The sequence below is a fragment of the Protopterus annectens genome, chromosome 1.part2, assembly GCF_019279795.1.
Source record: "Protopterus annectens isolate FY-2018-M chromosome 1.part2, PAN1.0, whole genome shotgun sequence".
Lineage (NCBI taxonomy): Eukaryota > Metazoa > Chordata > Ceratodontiformes > Protopteridae > Protopterus > Protopterus annectens.
Genome location: NC_056727.1, coordinates 1,020,605,554 through 1,020,624,473, shown reverse-complemented (window position 1 = coordinate 1,020,624,473; position 18,920 = coordinate 1,020,605,554). Strand labels below are relative to the sequence as shown.

The 18,920-nt window shown below is 36.0% G+C and overlaps 1 protein-coding gene across 1 annotated transcript in view; it reads left to right on the top strand.

The window, feature by feature from the left end:
- Positions 1 to 18,920, top strand: part of LOC122792225 (CUB and sushi domain-containing protein 1-like) — a 3,080,606-nt gene that overhangs the window by 1,511,501 nt on the left and 1,550,185 nt on the right. Inside the window, exons 27-28 of the mRNA XM_044059969.1 lie at positions 4,172 to 4,285; positions 6,317 to 6,412. Of these exons, the coding sequence (XP_043915904.1) occupies positions 4,172 to 4,285; positions 6,317 to 6,412 (210 nt within the window). The remainder of the gene's footprint in view (positions 1 to 4,171; positions 4,286 to 6,316; positions 6,413 to 18,920) is intronic.

Below are 18,920 nucleotides of genomic sequence, written 5' to 3'. Positions count from 1 at the left end.
AGTACTTGCAAACAATTTGAATCCAACACTAACTATGGTATGTTGGTTGCTAATTTATCAAAAGAACTGACCCAGTATGACAAACTGACGAAAGAGAGGAAAGTTAAAAAATTTCATAGGGACGTTAATGATTATGCTAGGGGACGTCCCTTTGAGCTTCAAAAATCAGTGAGATTTAAAGATATGTCTATGGGTAGGAGTGGTGCCAAGGCTAAGAAACGACCCAGACCTATTCTTAAAAATAGAGAACAGACATATACTAGCACCTCAGGTGATGAGTCTTCTCCCACTGATAGCGAGGGGGTTACTTCTGACCTCTCACCCCATAAAAAAAGAAGCAATATACCTACCCCTTTTGGGGTAAGAAGACAAGACGCGGGGGGAGGAAACACATAATAGGTTCAGATCTGGAATCAATGGATGGAATAGTGCAGGCTCTTTTGAAATAGATACAACTACCACATTTCAAAATGTGCTTAATCTATCTAAAGTGGAATTAACATTGGAACAAGAAAAAATATTGAATAAAGGTTTAGGGTTTGTACCCGGATTTTTTTGTGATCAATATCAAACTGTAAAAGATATTTTGGAATTTTGCCGTCGTTTAAACCTTAAGATATTCTTTTCAGATCAGACAAATAATACAGCTCAAAGATCTACTGAATTTAGATTTCTCAAATCTACTTTCCAACCCCCTGCTAATATGCATGTTACAGCCTTTCAACAGGCAGTACTTAGGGATTTACATTTTCCACCATATGGCTTTAATATTTTGTCAGACAATATTCAGCATACTGAAAGACAGGCACTTGAAGAACTTAAAAATAATAATGACATAGTTATTGTCAGGGCGGACAAAGGTGGGGCAGTGGTGATTTTGGATATAGATTATTATATACAGGAAGGATTAAGACAATTATCAGATCAAAAATGTTACAAGAAAATGGACATTGATCCTACCACTACTTTTAAACAGGAAATTGATGAGTTCCTGAGCAGTGCAGTTGAAAATGGTATTTTGTCTAATACTATTGTTAAACATTTGACTGTTAATGATCCTAACAAACAGATATTTTATCTACTACCTAAAATCCATAAATCCCTGACTTCCCCACCAGGCCGTCCAATTGTGTCTGGTCATGGTTCTTTGACGGAACCACTTTCAGTTTTTTTGACTGAATATTTAAAACCTTTGTTAACTCAGGTAAGAGCTAGAATTAAAGACACTACACAGTTCTTACAAATCATAGAAGAAATGGAACTTGAACCAGACTGGCTACTCTGTACTCTGGATGTACGATCTTTATATACGAGTATTCCCCATTGGGCGGGTCTTCAAGCATTACAATATTGGCTTGAGAAATCCAACTTATATAGGCCTGGATTTAATACACTTTTGATTTGTATGTGTGAGCATGTTTTGAATAAAAATGTATTCTTCTTTCAAGGTGACTGCTATTGGCAGTTACAAGGTACTGCTATGGGTGCATCTTTTGCACCCATATATGCAGACCTATTTATGGCGTATTTAGAAGAATACTTAATTTATGATACATCTCACAATATTTACATCGTAGAAATAGATATCTGGCGCAGATATCTTGATGATTGTTGGATGGTGTGGCGGGCGGATGCGGAATATCTTAAAGAATTTGTAGATTACCTTAATGGTAACCCTTGGGGCATTGAATTTACTATTAAGAGTAGTAGGTTCAATATTGAATTCCTGGATGTCAGTGTATATAGGAAGCCTGATGACACACTAGGTACAAAAATATATAGGAAATATCCTGAATATAATACACTGTTACATGCCTCGAGCATGCATCCCCGCCACACTGTCCGGAACATCCCAAAATCTCAATTCTGTCGCATTAAAAGAATTAATTCCAGTTATGAAGACTATGAGACAGCCAGCTTGGATCTTACAAATAGATTCTATGATAGAGGGTATGCTACGTTTGATATCAAATCTGCTAAATATATGTCAGACAATAAAAGTAGGGACCAACTCATACAATATAAAGATCACGGTCAAGATAAAAAAGGAGATGAAGTTATGAGGTTGGTCACTACCTATGGTAGAAATAATCAAGTTATTAGAGGTGTGATAGAGAGAAATTGGAATATCTTAATGGCTAATGACATTCTTAGACAACATCTGGGGCCATGTTGTCAATTTTCTTATAGAAAGGGCAAAACTTTAGCCTCTATGTTCTCACACTTTAAACATCATAGCAGTGGAGGGCAAGGTATAAACAGCTCACCATTATGGGCAAAGAATTGATTGGCACCTATCCTTGTGGACATTGTATGTCTTGTTTGGATATTAATAAAACTAAATCCTTTAGTAGTGCCAATACCAGCAAAGTTTATGATTTAAAATTTTTGGTAATTGCTCGATGAGTTGGGTGATATATCTTGCCACCTGTCAATGCTCTGCATTCTATGTGGGAAAGACTTCTAGGCCCCTTAGAATAAGAATTGGGGAACATAGAAGCAACATTAAGAACAAAATATCTACTAATGCCCTCTATTTACATACTATGAAACATCCCACGGCAAAATTTAAGTTCACTATTATTGACAGGGTTGTTGGTGATAGGAGTCACCAACAAGGCTGGGACAATATTTTGACAGAAAAGGAGAAATATTGGATCATACATTTGGGTGCATTATTCCCGCCAGGTATTAATGATCACCTATAATACATCTTCTGTGATATATATCTATGCACTATCATGATTGATATATCTTATATAACATAGATTATTTATCAAATATTATCAAATGATATATATTTATTAAGTATGGTTTCTATATCCTAATTTATGGTTCCATATATCTAGATTTGAGTATGACAATGTGTAAATATTCTTATGTATTTTATTTTGATTTTTTATTTTTCATTATTTTATGTTTATTTATATATATATATATTAGTTTATATATATATACATATAGGGCATTGTGTTAGCCCATATATGTTTATATAATACTAAGGTATATTCACAATATGGTTGCTGGGTTCATTTCATATTAAGAAAATATGTTTAAAAAGATGTTTGTATTCTGATTGGTCTATAATGTTTACTGACACTATAAAAAGGAAATCAGATGTTGGCTTTTCCATAATTTTCAGCTCCACTGAAGAAGGGGAACCGAAACCGGTTTGGAGCAGGATATATTTATATATCCCTTGTGCATTCGTTAATAAAAATGATTTTGGAACAGTACTTGCTGGCCGTTGTGTCATTTGCATAGTTTGGTTGGCCGTGCATCGCTCCACGTGAGAGGTTTGTGTGTTTGGTGGTTGTTTACATTGCTCTATGCTATCTGAGCTAGTTCTTCCAAAGCAAAATACTAACAGTCATGAGCTTCTGTGGAAAAAATAATTAAATCATTAACTTATTGAAAATGTTAGGGTCAATTAACGTCTTACAGTTTATGTTATATGTGAATGGCTACGTAAGAAGACTGAATTGTCCTTTTTGCTATCAGACTGAATGACTGATGTGGTGATGCCAGTGGCTTGTTTTATTCAACAGTGCACCACAAAGGCATTATATCTTATAACATATGACATATAATACCCGACATTTAGTATATGTTACCTGAAAAAAAATATCACCGAGAACTCATATTTCAGTATAGTTTGCTTTAAAAGATTCATAAAAAAACACTGATTACAAGTAAAGTGAATTTTGCGTTCTTGCAAATTAGAACCTTTTATTCTACTTTTTCAACCCAAGGGCATCTGGTATAAATAACATTAATCTGCATTTTCCTTGCTTTTATTTTGAGAAGTTAATTCTGTGCATCCTATTGTACTGGGTCTGTTGAAAGATGACAGTGATTTTTAAAACACTGTTCTAGTAAGTTACTAATGTGCCAGTAAAACATACAACATTACTGGTTTAGTTAAGAAAAAATGCAATATGTTATAGAATCACATCACTGAATCCAGTGCAAGGAAAGCCTTAATGTCATTTCATTTTTGGCATAGTTAAAAAAAATGTTGTTTATGGATATGAGATTCAAGAATACCCTAGTTTGCATAATACTCTATTCAAATGTATGAATGTATGAAATGCTTTCTTTTATTTAATTACTGACTGTGAATGCTGGTTTCATATTATAACTAAACTATTAATGGATTTGTGTTTTACAGTTGTTTTTGGACAGTTTGTGTTTTTCCATACTGCACTTAACGACATAGTGGAAGTGTACGATGGACCCACCGAGCATTCTCGTCTCCTTAGCTCACTGTCAGGCTCTCATTCAGGTAACGCCCAAAGCATCTAAGGTAAAAGGTTCAACACTCACTTGCAGTGAATGCAGAATATATGCATTATTATTGCATCAAGGATGGTTAGCTGAGAACTGCAGTAACGTTTCTGAAATGTTTGGGACTGAATAGTACATGGACTCTTTGTTCTTGCAGTTCATACACAAAAGGTCTCCTGTCTGTAGTGTTTGAGAAAAATAAAGAATGAGATGAACATTTCTTTCTGTTTTTTTTTCTTCAATTTCCTGCATGATTACTACTGACTTAGTAGTTTGTCTCATTTACTGTTAATTCATTCCAATTTCAAATTATTTAACATTTGGCAATAGGAAACCTCTCTGTATTTTCATCATTCTGCAGTTGCAAACTCTTACATAAAATAAATTATGACAGCAACCCCACCCCAAAAAAGAGGGAAAAAGCAGTTCTGTCCAAAACACCATTGAGGAAAGCTGGCATGAGCCAGTGTTTTGTTGAAGTATGCAAGCTAAGCAAGACAAGGAAAGGCCTGTAGTCATATATGCAGGGACATGGTAACTACATAGTTGTTTCACAGCTGTTACATTTTGTAGTTAAAACTATTCAGACAATTGCACATACACACCCATACACACACACACACACACACACACACACACACACACACACACTGATACTTTATTATTTTAAAAGTATTAATACTTTTGTTTACTGTAAGTATAACATCAGTTATAGGTGGTATGATAAGTAGCGGTTGCTTTCTTCATTACATATTTCCATGAGATAAGGATTATAATGGGCTCCCCGCTCATAACCATTTTGTTATATGTTTGAGACACTCATATCAAGTAGCTGACCTTGAGACTGGAGTGAAGCAAGGCTCAAGAAGTGAATCTTCATGTTGATATAACAAATGAGTTATGATTGGAAAGACCAAAAAATGGAGAAGAACAATGTTTTTTACAGCTTTGAATGCCATAGCACAGCCACACAGACATTGTCCAGAAAACATGTGTCCCTTTGATGATTGAACACCTTAAAAACAGTTACAATACTTCTCTATGCCACATGTGTTTTTTGTGTTTTAGCAAAGCGTTTTATAGCTTTTAAAGCTGTTTAAACATTTTACTGCTCTTCCATTGTGGCCAGCAGTGACTGTTGTTAATGCTGTACCATGAGACAAGAGATTAACAACACTGAAATGTGCTTAAAGCAATGTATTAAGCACCTTTCTTATATCAGACAGATACTATTTAACAAAGCTGTTTTTTTCCCAGATTCAGGGCATAACCAATGGCCTTCCATGCACTACAATAAAGTAATGCTTCACTTACCCAGTCCCAATGTTTCTAAGAGTTTCTCTGAACAATATGACTGTCCACATCACTGTTGCCACAGTGTGTAAACTATGCCTTGTACTTCATAACCTTGTAGTGTTATTACTGATACCCCAGGTAGCATTTTACACAGACATCTTACACCATTATGCGGTCATAATTTATTCATTGCTAAAATGGCATTAGTCATCCTTAACTATTTTTCTGTCATTGTCTGTTCCAAGAATGCTACATGCAGCTGGGTATTTATAACTTAGAGCTGTTTGCTTTTGGTAATGCAGATATCCATGTAGTTCACTATTATCTGCAGACTTACAATCATTTGTAGGCTACTCTAAGTCATTATCTCCTTATAACATTCTGAGGATTATATTTCAGCATTCTTCCTGCTTGTTACCACAAATGATACAATGACAAATTTGCAGTCCTTAAACAAAACCATATGTTGGTTGCTTAGTGGATACATTTTGAGGTAGGTTTTCATTTATCCAGGATTGATGTCCTAAAATCAGTTGATTTTTACTGAAATATTTTAAAAACATTCTGCATATTTATGCAGTTTTTCAGTTTAGATAAAAGACACAGGAGGTACAGTTCAGAAGTCCAAGGTTACTTGCATTGAAAGTAATGATTGCAATGATGTGTTTTTTTTTTCAGATAAATTAGCCATATCGTAATGATCGCTCTGCTTGATTTCTATTATGTTTTGTAGGAGAATCACTGCCCTTAGCATCATCCAATGAAATATTCCTGAAATTTAGTGCCAGAGGACAATCAACAGCTAGGGGGTTCCACTTTGTATATCAAGGTAGGTTTAATGCCAGCAATATATTGATTTATTTGATAAATACATTCTTTTATTTGTTGTTAGCGTGATATTTGGTAATGAGTAAATGTGCTGTGGTTTTCATTTAAATTACTTTTTCCAGACAGGACTGAGAGGAGTCTTAAGTAAAATAATGTATCTATGTATGTATATATCGATCAATCTATCTATGAATCCCTTTGATTTGTTGACCAGGTTAGACCCACTAGGCCTCTGACCTAGTTTCAGTGTAGACACAAGTTGGTATCTTACTTTTTGGGGAAATTTGACCAGGCAATAGGGAAATTCCTAATATTTAAAGGAGTGCAAGTAAAGAAAGTTTCCTTCAATGTTTATGTAAATAAATTCCCCTACTCTTTTCTATAAGTGCCATAGGATCATTTCCATCCACCTGAGCTACTACCAACTCAGCAGATGAGACCTCAGTTTAATGTCTCATTTGAAGGATGACTGGTATTAAAGGAAACAGAAGAACACACTGAGTAACTCTCCAGTATCAAAGTAAGTAGCAATACATAGTGAGTAACTATCCAGTATCAAATTAAACAGCAATACATACTGAGTAACTATCCAGTATCAAAGTAAACAGCAGTACATACTGAGTAACTCTCCAGTATCAAAGTAAACAGCAATACATACTGAGTAACTATCCAGTATCAAAGTAAGCAGCAATACATACTGAGCAACTATCCATTATCAAAGTTAACAGCAGTACATACTGAGTAAGTATCCAGTATCAAAGTAAGCAGAAATACATACTGAATAACTATCCAGTATCAAACTAAGCAGCAGTACACACTTAGTAACTAAACAGTATCAAAATAAGCAGCAGTACATACTGAGTAACTATCCATTGTCAAAGTAAGCAGCAATACATACTGAATAACTATTCAGTATCAAACTAAGCAGCAGTACACACTTAGTAACTAAACAGTATCAAAATAAGCAGCAATACATACTGAGTAATTATCCAGTATCAAATTAAGCAGCAATACATACTGAGTAACTATCTAGTATCAAACTAAGCAGCACTACATACTTAGTAACTAAACAGTATCAAAATAAGTAGCAATACATACTGAATAACTATCCAGTATCAAACTAAGCAGCAGTACATACTGAATAGCTATTCAGTATCAAACTAAGCAGCAATACATACTTAGTAACTGAACAGTATCAAAGTAAGCAGCAATACATACTGAGTAACTATCCAGTATTAAATTAAGCAGCAATTCCTACCGAGTAACTATCCAAAGAAAGAAAAACAGAAGTTGAAACACAATAGAATATTTTCAAGTAAAAGAATAAAACTAGAAGGATCAGCAGAGAATAGGAAACTAGGGAGTAGTTAGTGCAAGAGAAATGATAAAAGAACAATATGAAGTAGATTAAAATAACAAAGCAGTTATGATCCATACAACACATCCCAAAGTAGAAAATAATACTTAACTGAGACCTTAGTTAACTAATTAAATGCCTGGTTTGCATGGCATTTGTAAATAACACTGCACTATAACTTATAATAAAAGTCAAAATATATTAATCGAGTCAGTTCTAATGTGATACTGAATGGATAACGAAGAGAACGTCTGTGTCTTTGTGTAGGAGGTCTCTCTATAATAGAAGTAGCTTCAGTAGGGCATTTGTATAGCAGATTGGCTACATGGAAGTGAGGAGATTACTAAATTCTTAACAGCCAAATGCCTGATGTGAAAGGCAGGGATGAGTGAGATCTCTATGACCTGCAGCAGTCTGCTCAATGCCATTGTAAAATTATTCCATTTTATAGCTGATCCAAAATGGAAGGGTAGACAAAGAAGTTGAAAGTAGGAAGGATCTAACAGGAGCAACTCATGTCTGTAAGGTTTGATATGCCTAAAGTGATATTGATTTTGTTATTGCCCTCAGTATGTAAGAGCAGAAATTTAACGTCTTATTAAGAGAAAATCTATCTATTATGATTACACCTGTTTCATTAATTGGTGAGAAGTCAATTAAGGGGATATTCAGGTTTTACTACAGTTACCATTAATCGAATCAAAGAAAGGAAGCTGAAGTAGTTAGTGTACCTGCTGACTGAAGTATAAGAAAGAAAAGCACCAATTTGCCTCTGGAAGTATTTAAAAGAAGATCCATGCTGTTTAACCAGGGACTGAATATACAGAAATAATTCTGCATGAGGAAATTGATATATTTTGCATATTCAGTGGAGTTAATTATGGTGAAGTCATCGCCATATTGAATCAATATGACATGTCCAGTGTATTCAGACATATTTGTGAACAAAGTAAATTGAGGTGCACCTAGTAAAGAACTATGGGGGATTCAATAATGACAGAACTTGGGAAGATCATGGTATTTTTCATTTCACAACTTGGGTCGTATCATTAAGATTACCAGTGAGCCACTTAACTGCACTTGCTGACACACTAGTGCTTTCAAGAGATAGTATTGGCATGACACACTACTGGAAGCTTTAGAAAGATCAATAGAACTTGTACTGACAGATTTTCCAAAGTTTAACTGACCACTGAAAAAAAAAAAATAGGGTCAGCTAAAGCAGTGCTTGTTCCATGGCTGAGTCTAAAACTATGATAAGTGTAAGATATACCATTAACAGCTAGCTGAAAAGTTGTTTATGAATACATTTTTCTAAGATTTTAAGCCATGGAAATAATAGTGCAATGTAACGCTAGATATGTAATGGGATGGAGGGTCTGACTTTATGGAAAGGAATAGGTTATTTCCAACAATGGGCAATATAGTCTTCCACTGTGAATATAGTTATTAATATAATGACTGAGTAGGTAATGAAAACAGAAAAGATGTTATCAGAAGCAGGAGATTAAGGTCTTAGGTTAATTGGTATCATTTGACTTGCTGAATTTTTCAGTATCAGTACAGAGAAAGCAATGTTCTGATGTGACAACTGAGGGAGGATGTAGGATGAAGTAATGTTTGTATGGAGTCAGTAAAAATAATTAGAGGACTTACCTGCAATTGAAAGATGATCTGTCTCTGGAAACATGCATGTGAGATGAGAGTTGCCAGGGTAGAACAACTGGTCAGTGCATTTCCAAAATTATCCTGAAGTATTTGTATATTGCTACTACAGAGTTGTAAACTAGGATTTTTGCTTGCAAGGATGGCATTTTGACTGAGTTACAAATTTAATACATTGTGCTCATTGTTGGAATTATTCACGACAGAGAAATCAAATTGATAATTTTATTTTCTAACAGAAGCAATCTTATTCAATGCAGATGGGGGAAATGTGCTGAAACAAGATGTAGCAACATCAAAAAGGAGTGTCAGTATGATCTGAGGTATTGTTTAAGGATTTAGCGGCACATTTTGAAAGGTTTTTTGATCGGTGAAAATGTATTGTGTACATATCGCTTTTATATTTTCCTTTGTGTTCAGAATTTCTCTTACTTCTCCTTCTTTCTAATGCACCATCAAAATAAAGTATTCTAGCCAAAAAATGATCTTTTCAACACCCTGTACATCTTGATTTACATTCCCAAGTAAGATGCTTCCATTCACTACAATTATTACCTTTTACACTTTTTTTATAACATTGATCAGCAACATGTTCCTCATTATTGCATACACAATATTTTATAGGTTGACTACTATATTTTAGCAGCTGCCACTCCCTTTAAATTCCACAAGCTTATCAGTCAATGTATTTTAATATTTTATGATCATAAACTTTTAAATGTATCCACGTCCCATACTTCTGTCCCAATCCCAAATTATTTATTGTGCTTATTCTTTCCATATTATCTTTCATGTTCATTCTTGTCAAAACTTACTGTATATTCCTTTGCAGTCTTAGGGTACTACTCATAAAATATTGTGCATTGTTGAGCAGAGCTGGTATGCATTGTACTGAAACCTTATCTCAAAGCCTACTGCAATTCAGTCTTGCTCCATATTATACATACAGTATGTAACTCCCTTAATACTCTTGAAAATTACCATTTCCCAGGATAATACATAATTCACAAAAGTGCATTCTCTTGTTTCTAGATAATGTTGCAGATGAGCAAATTATGAATGTCCAGCTCCATACAAACAGATGGTGTACTAGAGTGCAGGGATCCCCTTCCTCTACTGATATGTTGCTCAACACTCATGATACCACTGTTAAAAAAGAAAATGGTTTTATTTATGTTGCCTCATAGAAGAAAACACCACCAACAGTGAAAAACCTTGGGATACAAGCAAACTTGTTATCACAACCATACTTGTCTCACACCTACATAGTGATCATGCCAATTTCCCATCAATGGCAGCCTGTACATTATCAACTTATGATAATTTGCCTATCTCAATATATTTCTAACCATACTTTTCAAATTCTTGTGCATTCAATAAAGAAATATTCTAAATTTTCTTTAGATTTGTACAGTATGGAAATCATACCAACCTTTCTTAGTATCTTTTTCATTTCATACATGCTTCAACTATTACTTAATGTGTCTGTTTCCAAAAGGAATCAGAAACGTTAATTAATTACTGTATTCTTGCCAACCACTTTTGTGTAAACTTTTGAATATCAACCACACATTTTGTCAGCATTCTTCTTCCTTATAACACCAATGTAGACTCTTCATTTATCCCCACCTTCCTATTTATGTTTGTCTCATTAAACTGCTAAGTTCCATTTCTGTATCTTCTTGGTAAACCTCCTCATTTCTCCCAACAGCCCCACTGTTTTGCACATGTTTTTATGTCCTCTCTTTCCTCAGAAATCTTTAGACTTCTACCATAAAAAACTTTAGTAACACAAAGATCTTTGCCTCAGTAATAAATGAAACAAAACCCAGCCACAAAGAGCCAAAAAACTATCTTACCCGTAGATGCACCTCCTATATCAAATTTTTAATTTGGTCCCCATTTAAAAAAAGTTCATCCTTGTTCTCTAAAGAACTGTAAAACAAAGTTATAAAACTTCCTTTTCCACTGCCTTTGGTATTAAATTGGAAACTATTGTATACTTTACAAGCAGAGGGAAGAAAGTCTTTAAAATATATATGCCAGACTGTAAACCCAACATTTATATCTACTCATTAAACATTTTCAAACTGTGAAACATTGCCCTGAAACTTTTGATTTTTAGAACATTTATGCATAACCCTAGAAATTACACACTTACTTTCAAATATACACAAAATCTTGTAATACTTATTAAGTAGGGCATATACAATGTTGCATGATAACTATAAGAATTAATCAGATGAGGTTAGTGAAAGTTGGATAGAGAGACTGGATAAGCAATTAACAAGGGAACCATGCGCAGGCATAGGTATGTCACTCCAAGTATGCAACAAAGTCCTTAAAGTTAAGGATTTTTTGCATAAAATTTTTGTGTTTGCATAGCTATTTATGTACCCCAAGCAGATAGATAGCAAAGGTTGGGCTTGTGATGGGGAAGAAAGACGTAACTCAGTGCATGTTTGAGAGAGTATAAAAAACTAGTTTGGAGATTTCAAAAATTCCCTACAGAATACTTTATCAGAAATATTAGTGAAAAATGGATGTAACTTTTTCTTCTTCTTTTGGCTTTTCCCAGTTAGGGGTCACCACAATGGATCACCTGTCTGCTCATGGTTGACAGTGGAGTTTTTACAGTGTCGAGTTGCCAGCCCGGTGCCCAACCTTCCACTAAGGCACACACATGCACACACTCACGCCTAGGGTCAATTTAGAGTTTCCAATCTACCTACAGCATGTCTTTGGGATGTGAGAGGAAACCGGAGCACCCGAGTGAAACCCACGCAACCACAGGGAGGACATGCAGACTCCACACAGATGGCACTCAGGCGAGGATCAAACCAGAGAACCTCTTGCTGTGAGGCAGCAATGCTAATCGCTGCCCCACCGTGGCCGCCCTTGAAAAATGGATGTAACTAGAGAAGTGAATCTTTTGAGCTGGAACACATGATCTGAACTGCCATAGTCATGCTTTATTAAGTTTAATTCTATTGGCTGCCAAAAAAGCAGTTACTAGAAAATGGAAATCATAAACTAAACCAACTATTTGTTTTAGAAGTACTAAATATTGTAAAAGAGATAAAGAACTTGAAATAGGATTTTCAGAAAAACAAACGAGCAAATAACATAAAAAATAAATTGAATTTGTGGGAACAATGCATGCATAACAATGTTCAGGAGGAGGAGTGAGGTTTAATGGGAGGCAAGAATTTTTGAAATTTATGTACTATTGGACTAAATGAGAGATATTGTTAAGAAAGAAAATATGTATTTCTTGTATAATGTATTGCAAATGAAATAAATGTTAATATGTTTTTTTCTTTTGTATTAATATATGTGTGTTTATGTTTTAAGTGATAGTTTCATTAAGATGTTTGAAAATGGGTGCCAATACTTCAGTATACGCCACTGTCATTATAATATCAGTATAAGTCAATATTAAAGGAAATGGTGATACCCATTCCATTACTTGATTTTTTTAGACTATAGTCGTAGATATTATGCAGCATCCATTGAAGCCAGCTTAAGTATGATGTACATTTTACAAACTTTACATCCATTGGTGATATAAAAGCTGGATCTAAATTTCTGCAATAAAAAGAAAAATAAATAAAATTAATACTGAATCCAGTGACCTAGTTCTACAATATAATACCATCAAGTCCCAATTCAAGGATGCATTCATCATCCAGTGCCATCCTTGCTTATGGAACACAATTCTCCTACAAATTATACAAAGTAAAATCCTTGCTTATGGAACACAATTCTCCTACAAATTATACAAAGTAAAACCAATCAGCATTCAAACTTTCAAACCTAAATAAGATGAATGGGAAATGGCAAATCTCTAACTATGCCAATCTAAACATTACCATGTCTCAGTCCTCCCTGTTCCTTTTCTGATTTTTTTTTTATCTCTATTTTTCACCATCTTCCTATTTTTCCTTCATTCTAGCATAATCCCATCTGAGAATATTCTGACTGTAGCTCTCAAGTTAAGTCTACTTGCTGCCATAATCTTCTGAACTATTAGCTCAACCTTAATGGTTGGCATTTCCCTGACATAGTATAAACATGAGACACTGTAAATCTAGCAGATTGTACATTATCCATTTTTGATTCCTGTAGAACCTATAATATAATATGGTGACTTTTTTATTTCAGATGTTTTTCTTAATCAATTTTAACCACATACTCCTTATTCTTTCTACTTATGGGCCAATCTACTTCCGTCATCGATAACTCTGTATGCACTATGCCTGTTCTTTGTCAGTAAACACCAAGCCCTTCTCCAACTGCACACTATATCCATTTCCAATTCTTTTCAGCACTATTCCAAAAGTGCAATAAGGCTCCAGTTCTGTAAGAGCCAAAACTCTATACCCTTCCTCTTCACAAGTATTATTCTCTTGTATAAAGCATTTCTCTCCTTACTTTTACCCATTAGCCACTCTTTGAACAGTATAATTTCAACTTCCTTTTTATAGTTTATCATATTTCACACCATCCAACCCCAGTAGTTCCAATACAGAAATTCCAGAAACAACTTCCTCTTACCACCCAAAAATCCCAGTTATGACTACCATCACCTAAGATAGTAATTTCAAATATTTCTCCAATGTATCCAGCTCCATTCCATCCTCTCGCAATGATTTTCCTTACTCTTCAATAAAACCTAGATGTGCTGATAGCTGTGCTTTACTTGTTTACATAACAACACACTGACCCATTCACTTTTTCCTTAATTCTTCTTCTGATTCTAACCTCTTCGTTGTAAATGTTCTCAAAGTAAATAACTGTGCTTCCAAGCTGCATAGTATATGTGTACTAATCTCCAGGAAATCATAGAATATATCTAGCTACTAAGCCTTTTTCTTGGTATTAGTCTGTTTCTTTAAGCAAATGTCTGTAATCTCTTCTTACCTGCACTTTCAAAGCAACTCACCATGCTATTTAATCCCTATAAAAATTCTTCATTCCAAAAATAGCCACACTTTTGATCAAGCAATACCAAATAATTCACTTTAAGCAACTCTTCTTTAGTCCATCCCCACTGTACCAATTAAAGCCTTGTGAGCAGAGTTCTTTCTTCACCATAGGTTCATTGGTAAGTACTAGGTTATCTGCTGTTGTGGCTCATTAGAAGCCTAGCCATTCTTCCTTTAATATGAGAATCAAACCCTGTACATTGTGTCTATGAGGTAAGCACTTTAACCATTATGCCATCCCCCAACCACTACAAATTGATATACATTAGAAATGAATAATGAAAAAGTAACCAATTTTTGTGGCTAAATTATCTGTCTGATGCCATTTTCCCAAGCCCCAAGCCCCCATTAACACAGCTTTTCTGCAATTCATATATTCTAAAACTAAACCAGCATATTTATTCTTAAAGGACTTTGCTCATACACTGCGATTTGAAATGACCATCACATAAACAATTGTCATTCTTAACATAAAATTCTAAAGTATTATACCTGCCTTCATTAGCAGCTGGAGAATACAAATTATTATTACTACTGAGCCTTTTAATTTACAATATACACCGACCACCTGTCCAGACCCACTGTATGGCACTATTTCAACATCATGTATGTTTGTCACACAAACTAAGAGCACTGAACCAACAACAAAATACTGGCTACCTTCCACATTCTTTAATCTGCCTTTTCCTAGTTTTGAAAAAAAAAAATCTAGCATCTTGGAAACAATTAAAAAAGGACAATGTTTGTGTCTTTCGGCTTTTCCCGGTTAGGGGTCGCAACAGTGAAACTCCGGTCCGCTAATGATTGGCAGTTGATTTTTACGTATTGGCTTGCCAGGCCTGACGCACAACCTTCAATGAAGGTACGCCCATTCACGCATGTCTCCACGTAGAAGACGCTCTAGCTGAGAATCGAACTGGACAGCGTCTTACTGTGAGGCGACAACGCTACCGCAGCACCACCACTGCGGAATTAAAAAAGCACAATACACTTGTTTAAACCAGTCAGTGGCATACTTTTAAGTTTTGCCTTATATTACTGACATTAAATGAAAGAAGCCTCATATACCTTACTCAAAAAGCTCATACAACTTGTCCCAGTCCCCTTCAATAAACACAGCACACCAAATGACATTTGCCAACATTTATTAAAACTTCCATAACATAACTTTGATTACCAAAATTTGTTAAATACAACTGGGTATAGTGTAGTCGATTCTAAACACAGCATAGACATCTTTGTAATGTTAATCAGGACAGCATACCTGCTCATCCTTCCCCAATAGGCAGCACCCATACCTTTGCTCACTTACCCAGGACAGCATACCTGCTCATCCTGTCAAGTAAGCAGCGTCCATACCAAATATTTAATCAGAACAGCGTACCTGCTCATCTGACCCAGTAAGCAGCATCCATATCTTTGCTCGCTTACTAAACCAAACCAAATAAGCAGCGTCCTTACCTTCACTTGCTTATCTATTCAACAAAACTCCTTGAAATGCACCACCAGACACCAGAGGGGGAACAGAAGAGGGCAAGCCTGTCCCTCTTCTCCGCCAGCAGCCTGCCCAGGCTGTTCCCCCTGACCACCAACTTCCATCATCTAGCCACCCTTAGGGATTAAGGCCAAACATCATTTGGTGTGCAATAATTACCAGAACATTACCAGCCCCTGGCAGTTACCTAATGCTTACCAAAGCATCACCTGCTACTGGAGCAAGAATACTCAACCCCAGCCACCAGATTAACGCAAATTGCATATCACCCTTCCCAAACAATTCCTTTTATGTGCCCAATGACATGCATAACTTGATGAACTTCAAAATGCCATTCAACACCTAAACCTCATGATGGCTTTAGCAGTCTGACCATTCTTTACTATATCAATACCCTTGAATGCCACTAACAATATACCAAACTGAAAATGCCCTATGCCACAGGTCAAAACCAGATTATACCAGAATGAAAATATTCTATGCCACCCGGTCAACACAAGATTAGTGACCTGCAACCATATCCCGCATGTAGAAATTAAACTACTTCCACTATTAACCCTACCAAAGCAACCCACTCAAACTGGTCAAATAAACATGTCCTACATCAGCAAGAAATCACCACTGCCCAAACTGTAATGTGCCTTAATAACCATTGAATAAAATTACGTAATACCCTATAGCCTCTCCAGCACTCAAAACATCCACAAAACAAAACCCATTACCTTTCAAGTCCATTTCCATCAGGGCATTGACGTTTACTCACTCAACACTCCATCTGTAACCTCAATGTGCCCACCCAAGTGATCAAAACTTCCTTTGAAACATGCATTCAGATTTAAAACATGCAGCAAAGCCATTCTCACTATGACTACCATCTAACTTATGTGATCTGTATGTCCTCCTGAACAAATATATCCAATATTCAGTAACTAACAACTTAACACAAGGAGGACACGCAAGGCCCACAAAACTGGCCGAGAATCAAACTGGAGAACCTCTAGCTGTGAAATGACACAAACTGCTGCACCATTGCATCCAATGATATTTAAATATAAAAACTCTTAATTCTACCATGGATTGTACATTAACCTGTAACACAAATCAAATGAGGTCATAAAACACACTAATTCTAGAGTTAAACAAAAAGTTGGTTGTGCTTCTGTCTTCTTCTTCTGAAGCGCTGTGCTTGCCTTTTACCTATCCATTTCTGATTACTCACCCAATAACCCTAAGCTTATTCGACACCAAAGCATGATCATCTGCGAACTCAATGTATCTCACCACTGGAACTCGGCACACCATCATCTAAACTCCAATACCAGGAAGTCTTGTGCTCCCCTTCCATCATCTGCAAATTCACTGTATCATCACCACTGGTACTCAGCTACTCAGCACACCACCATCTACAAAGAAAAGGACAAAATTAAACCCTCTAATAGTAACAAGAAAGCTCCACCTTATACCCACCTATTCCAAATTACAACCGCAGCGTTCCAACACCCCATCCGCAAGAAAGAAAATTTCCTGTAAAACATTGGAAATACATAACACACATTCCAAATAACACATTCCAAGATCTCTTCAAGGACAACTGTGCTTCACATGAATGGGGAGCCTGTTCCACAGATGGGGTAATCTCTCTGGGATATATATACCTATCCCTCCAGTCAGTCTATTTATATCACAGGCAAGCTTTAAGTCTTTAAAAGAGGTAATTCCGGTGCTATTTGTTTTGTGGATATGCAAGAGGTCCATCAGAGTGGGTTCTGACAATGCCCTGTATGCCAGGCATAGGATTTGCATTATCCTTGCCCTAGTACACATAATATGATTTGGCCACCTGAGACCAATGGAGGAATCAAACTGACAATTAACTTTGGTATGAGAAACCCACAAAACACCTCTCAAACTCGGACAAAGCGCCCGCATTACAAATTTATATTGTGACCCGAACAGCAGCCTGCTTTAATTGCTAAGCATTATGTGTCTATTTATTTTTTGACAAACAATATACCTTAACTGCCCTGCGACCCTCCCCATCATGATTAATAGGGTGATATATAAACACGTTGCCTGTGGCCCACTGTATAGACTGCTTCATCCCAACCTACTTCCTGCAGTCCTCTAGGAATAGAATGTATATAGCTGTTATTGAATCAAAGACAGCCCTCAACAACTGTAAACCACTCCAGAGATAATAGGCGCTTAGTATTAAGCTGACATCTACAGCATAAGGGAATCTGAATTAATAAATGTCTCCAGAGGCAACGTCTGCAACTATAATCACTGCGCTTATGTATTAAGTCACCACCTGTATTGAAGCAAAAGTCACTGATTCTGTTAAACCTTAAGAACCACACTGTTGCTTAGTTTTAGTCATCTGCAAACCCACGTAACCATGTCCCTATGCATAAGTTCCTATTTCTAGTAACAGCTCCACTACCTGCCATTCATACCTCTTAAATAACTAATGGGCAAAAGCACAAAATAGTGCCCCTTACAGTATCATTCTGACAGCTCCGAAGCACTCTTTAATCCAAACTTGCACTATATTTGCCCCATCAAAATCCTACATCAGGTACACTTTAAAACCGAGCACTTAAAATATCAGCACCATTAACTGGAGACATCAGCAACATGAGAGCATACAAATTAATATACACTTCTGAAGTAAAAGCAATGTACAAGTCCTATTACTGCCTCCCTTCATTAGTTGTAAATCACCCCTTTCCCTGCAAAAGTCACTAGCTTTAGAAGTGATTATGGAGAAGAGCTACATAATTCTGTGCTAACTTTACCCCCATCTCACCCCCTAAAGAGCCCGTCTCTATAACGGAGGAATGCAAAGTTCCTGTAATCACAGCTGCACAGGTAAAAACCACACTCTCCAAAGCCAAGAACACAGCATCCATGGGACCAGACAACATCCCAGACTGCGTTCTACATGAACTACAGAACGAACTGGTACCCCACCTAAGTACCATGTTCAGTCATAGCCTCACCT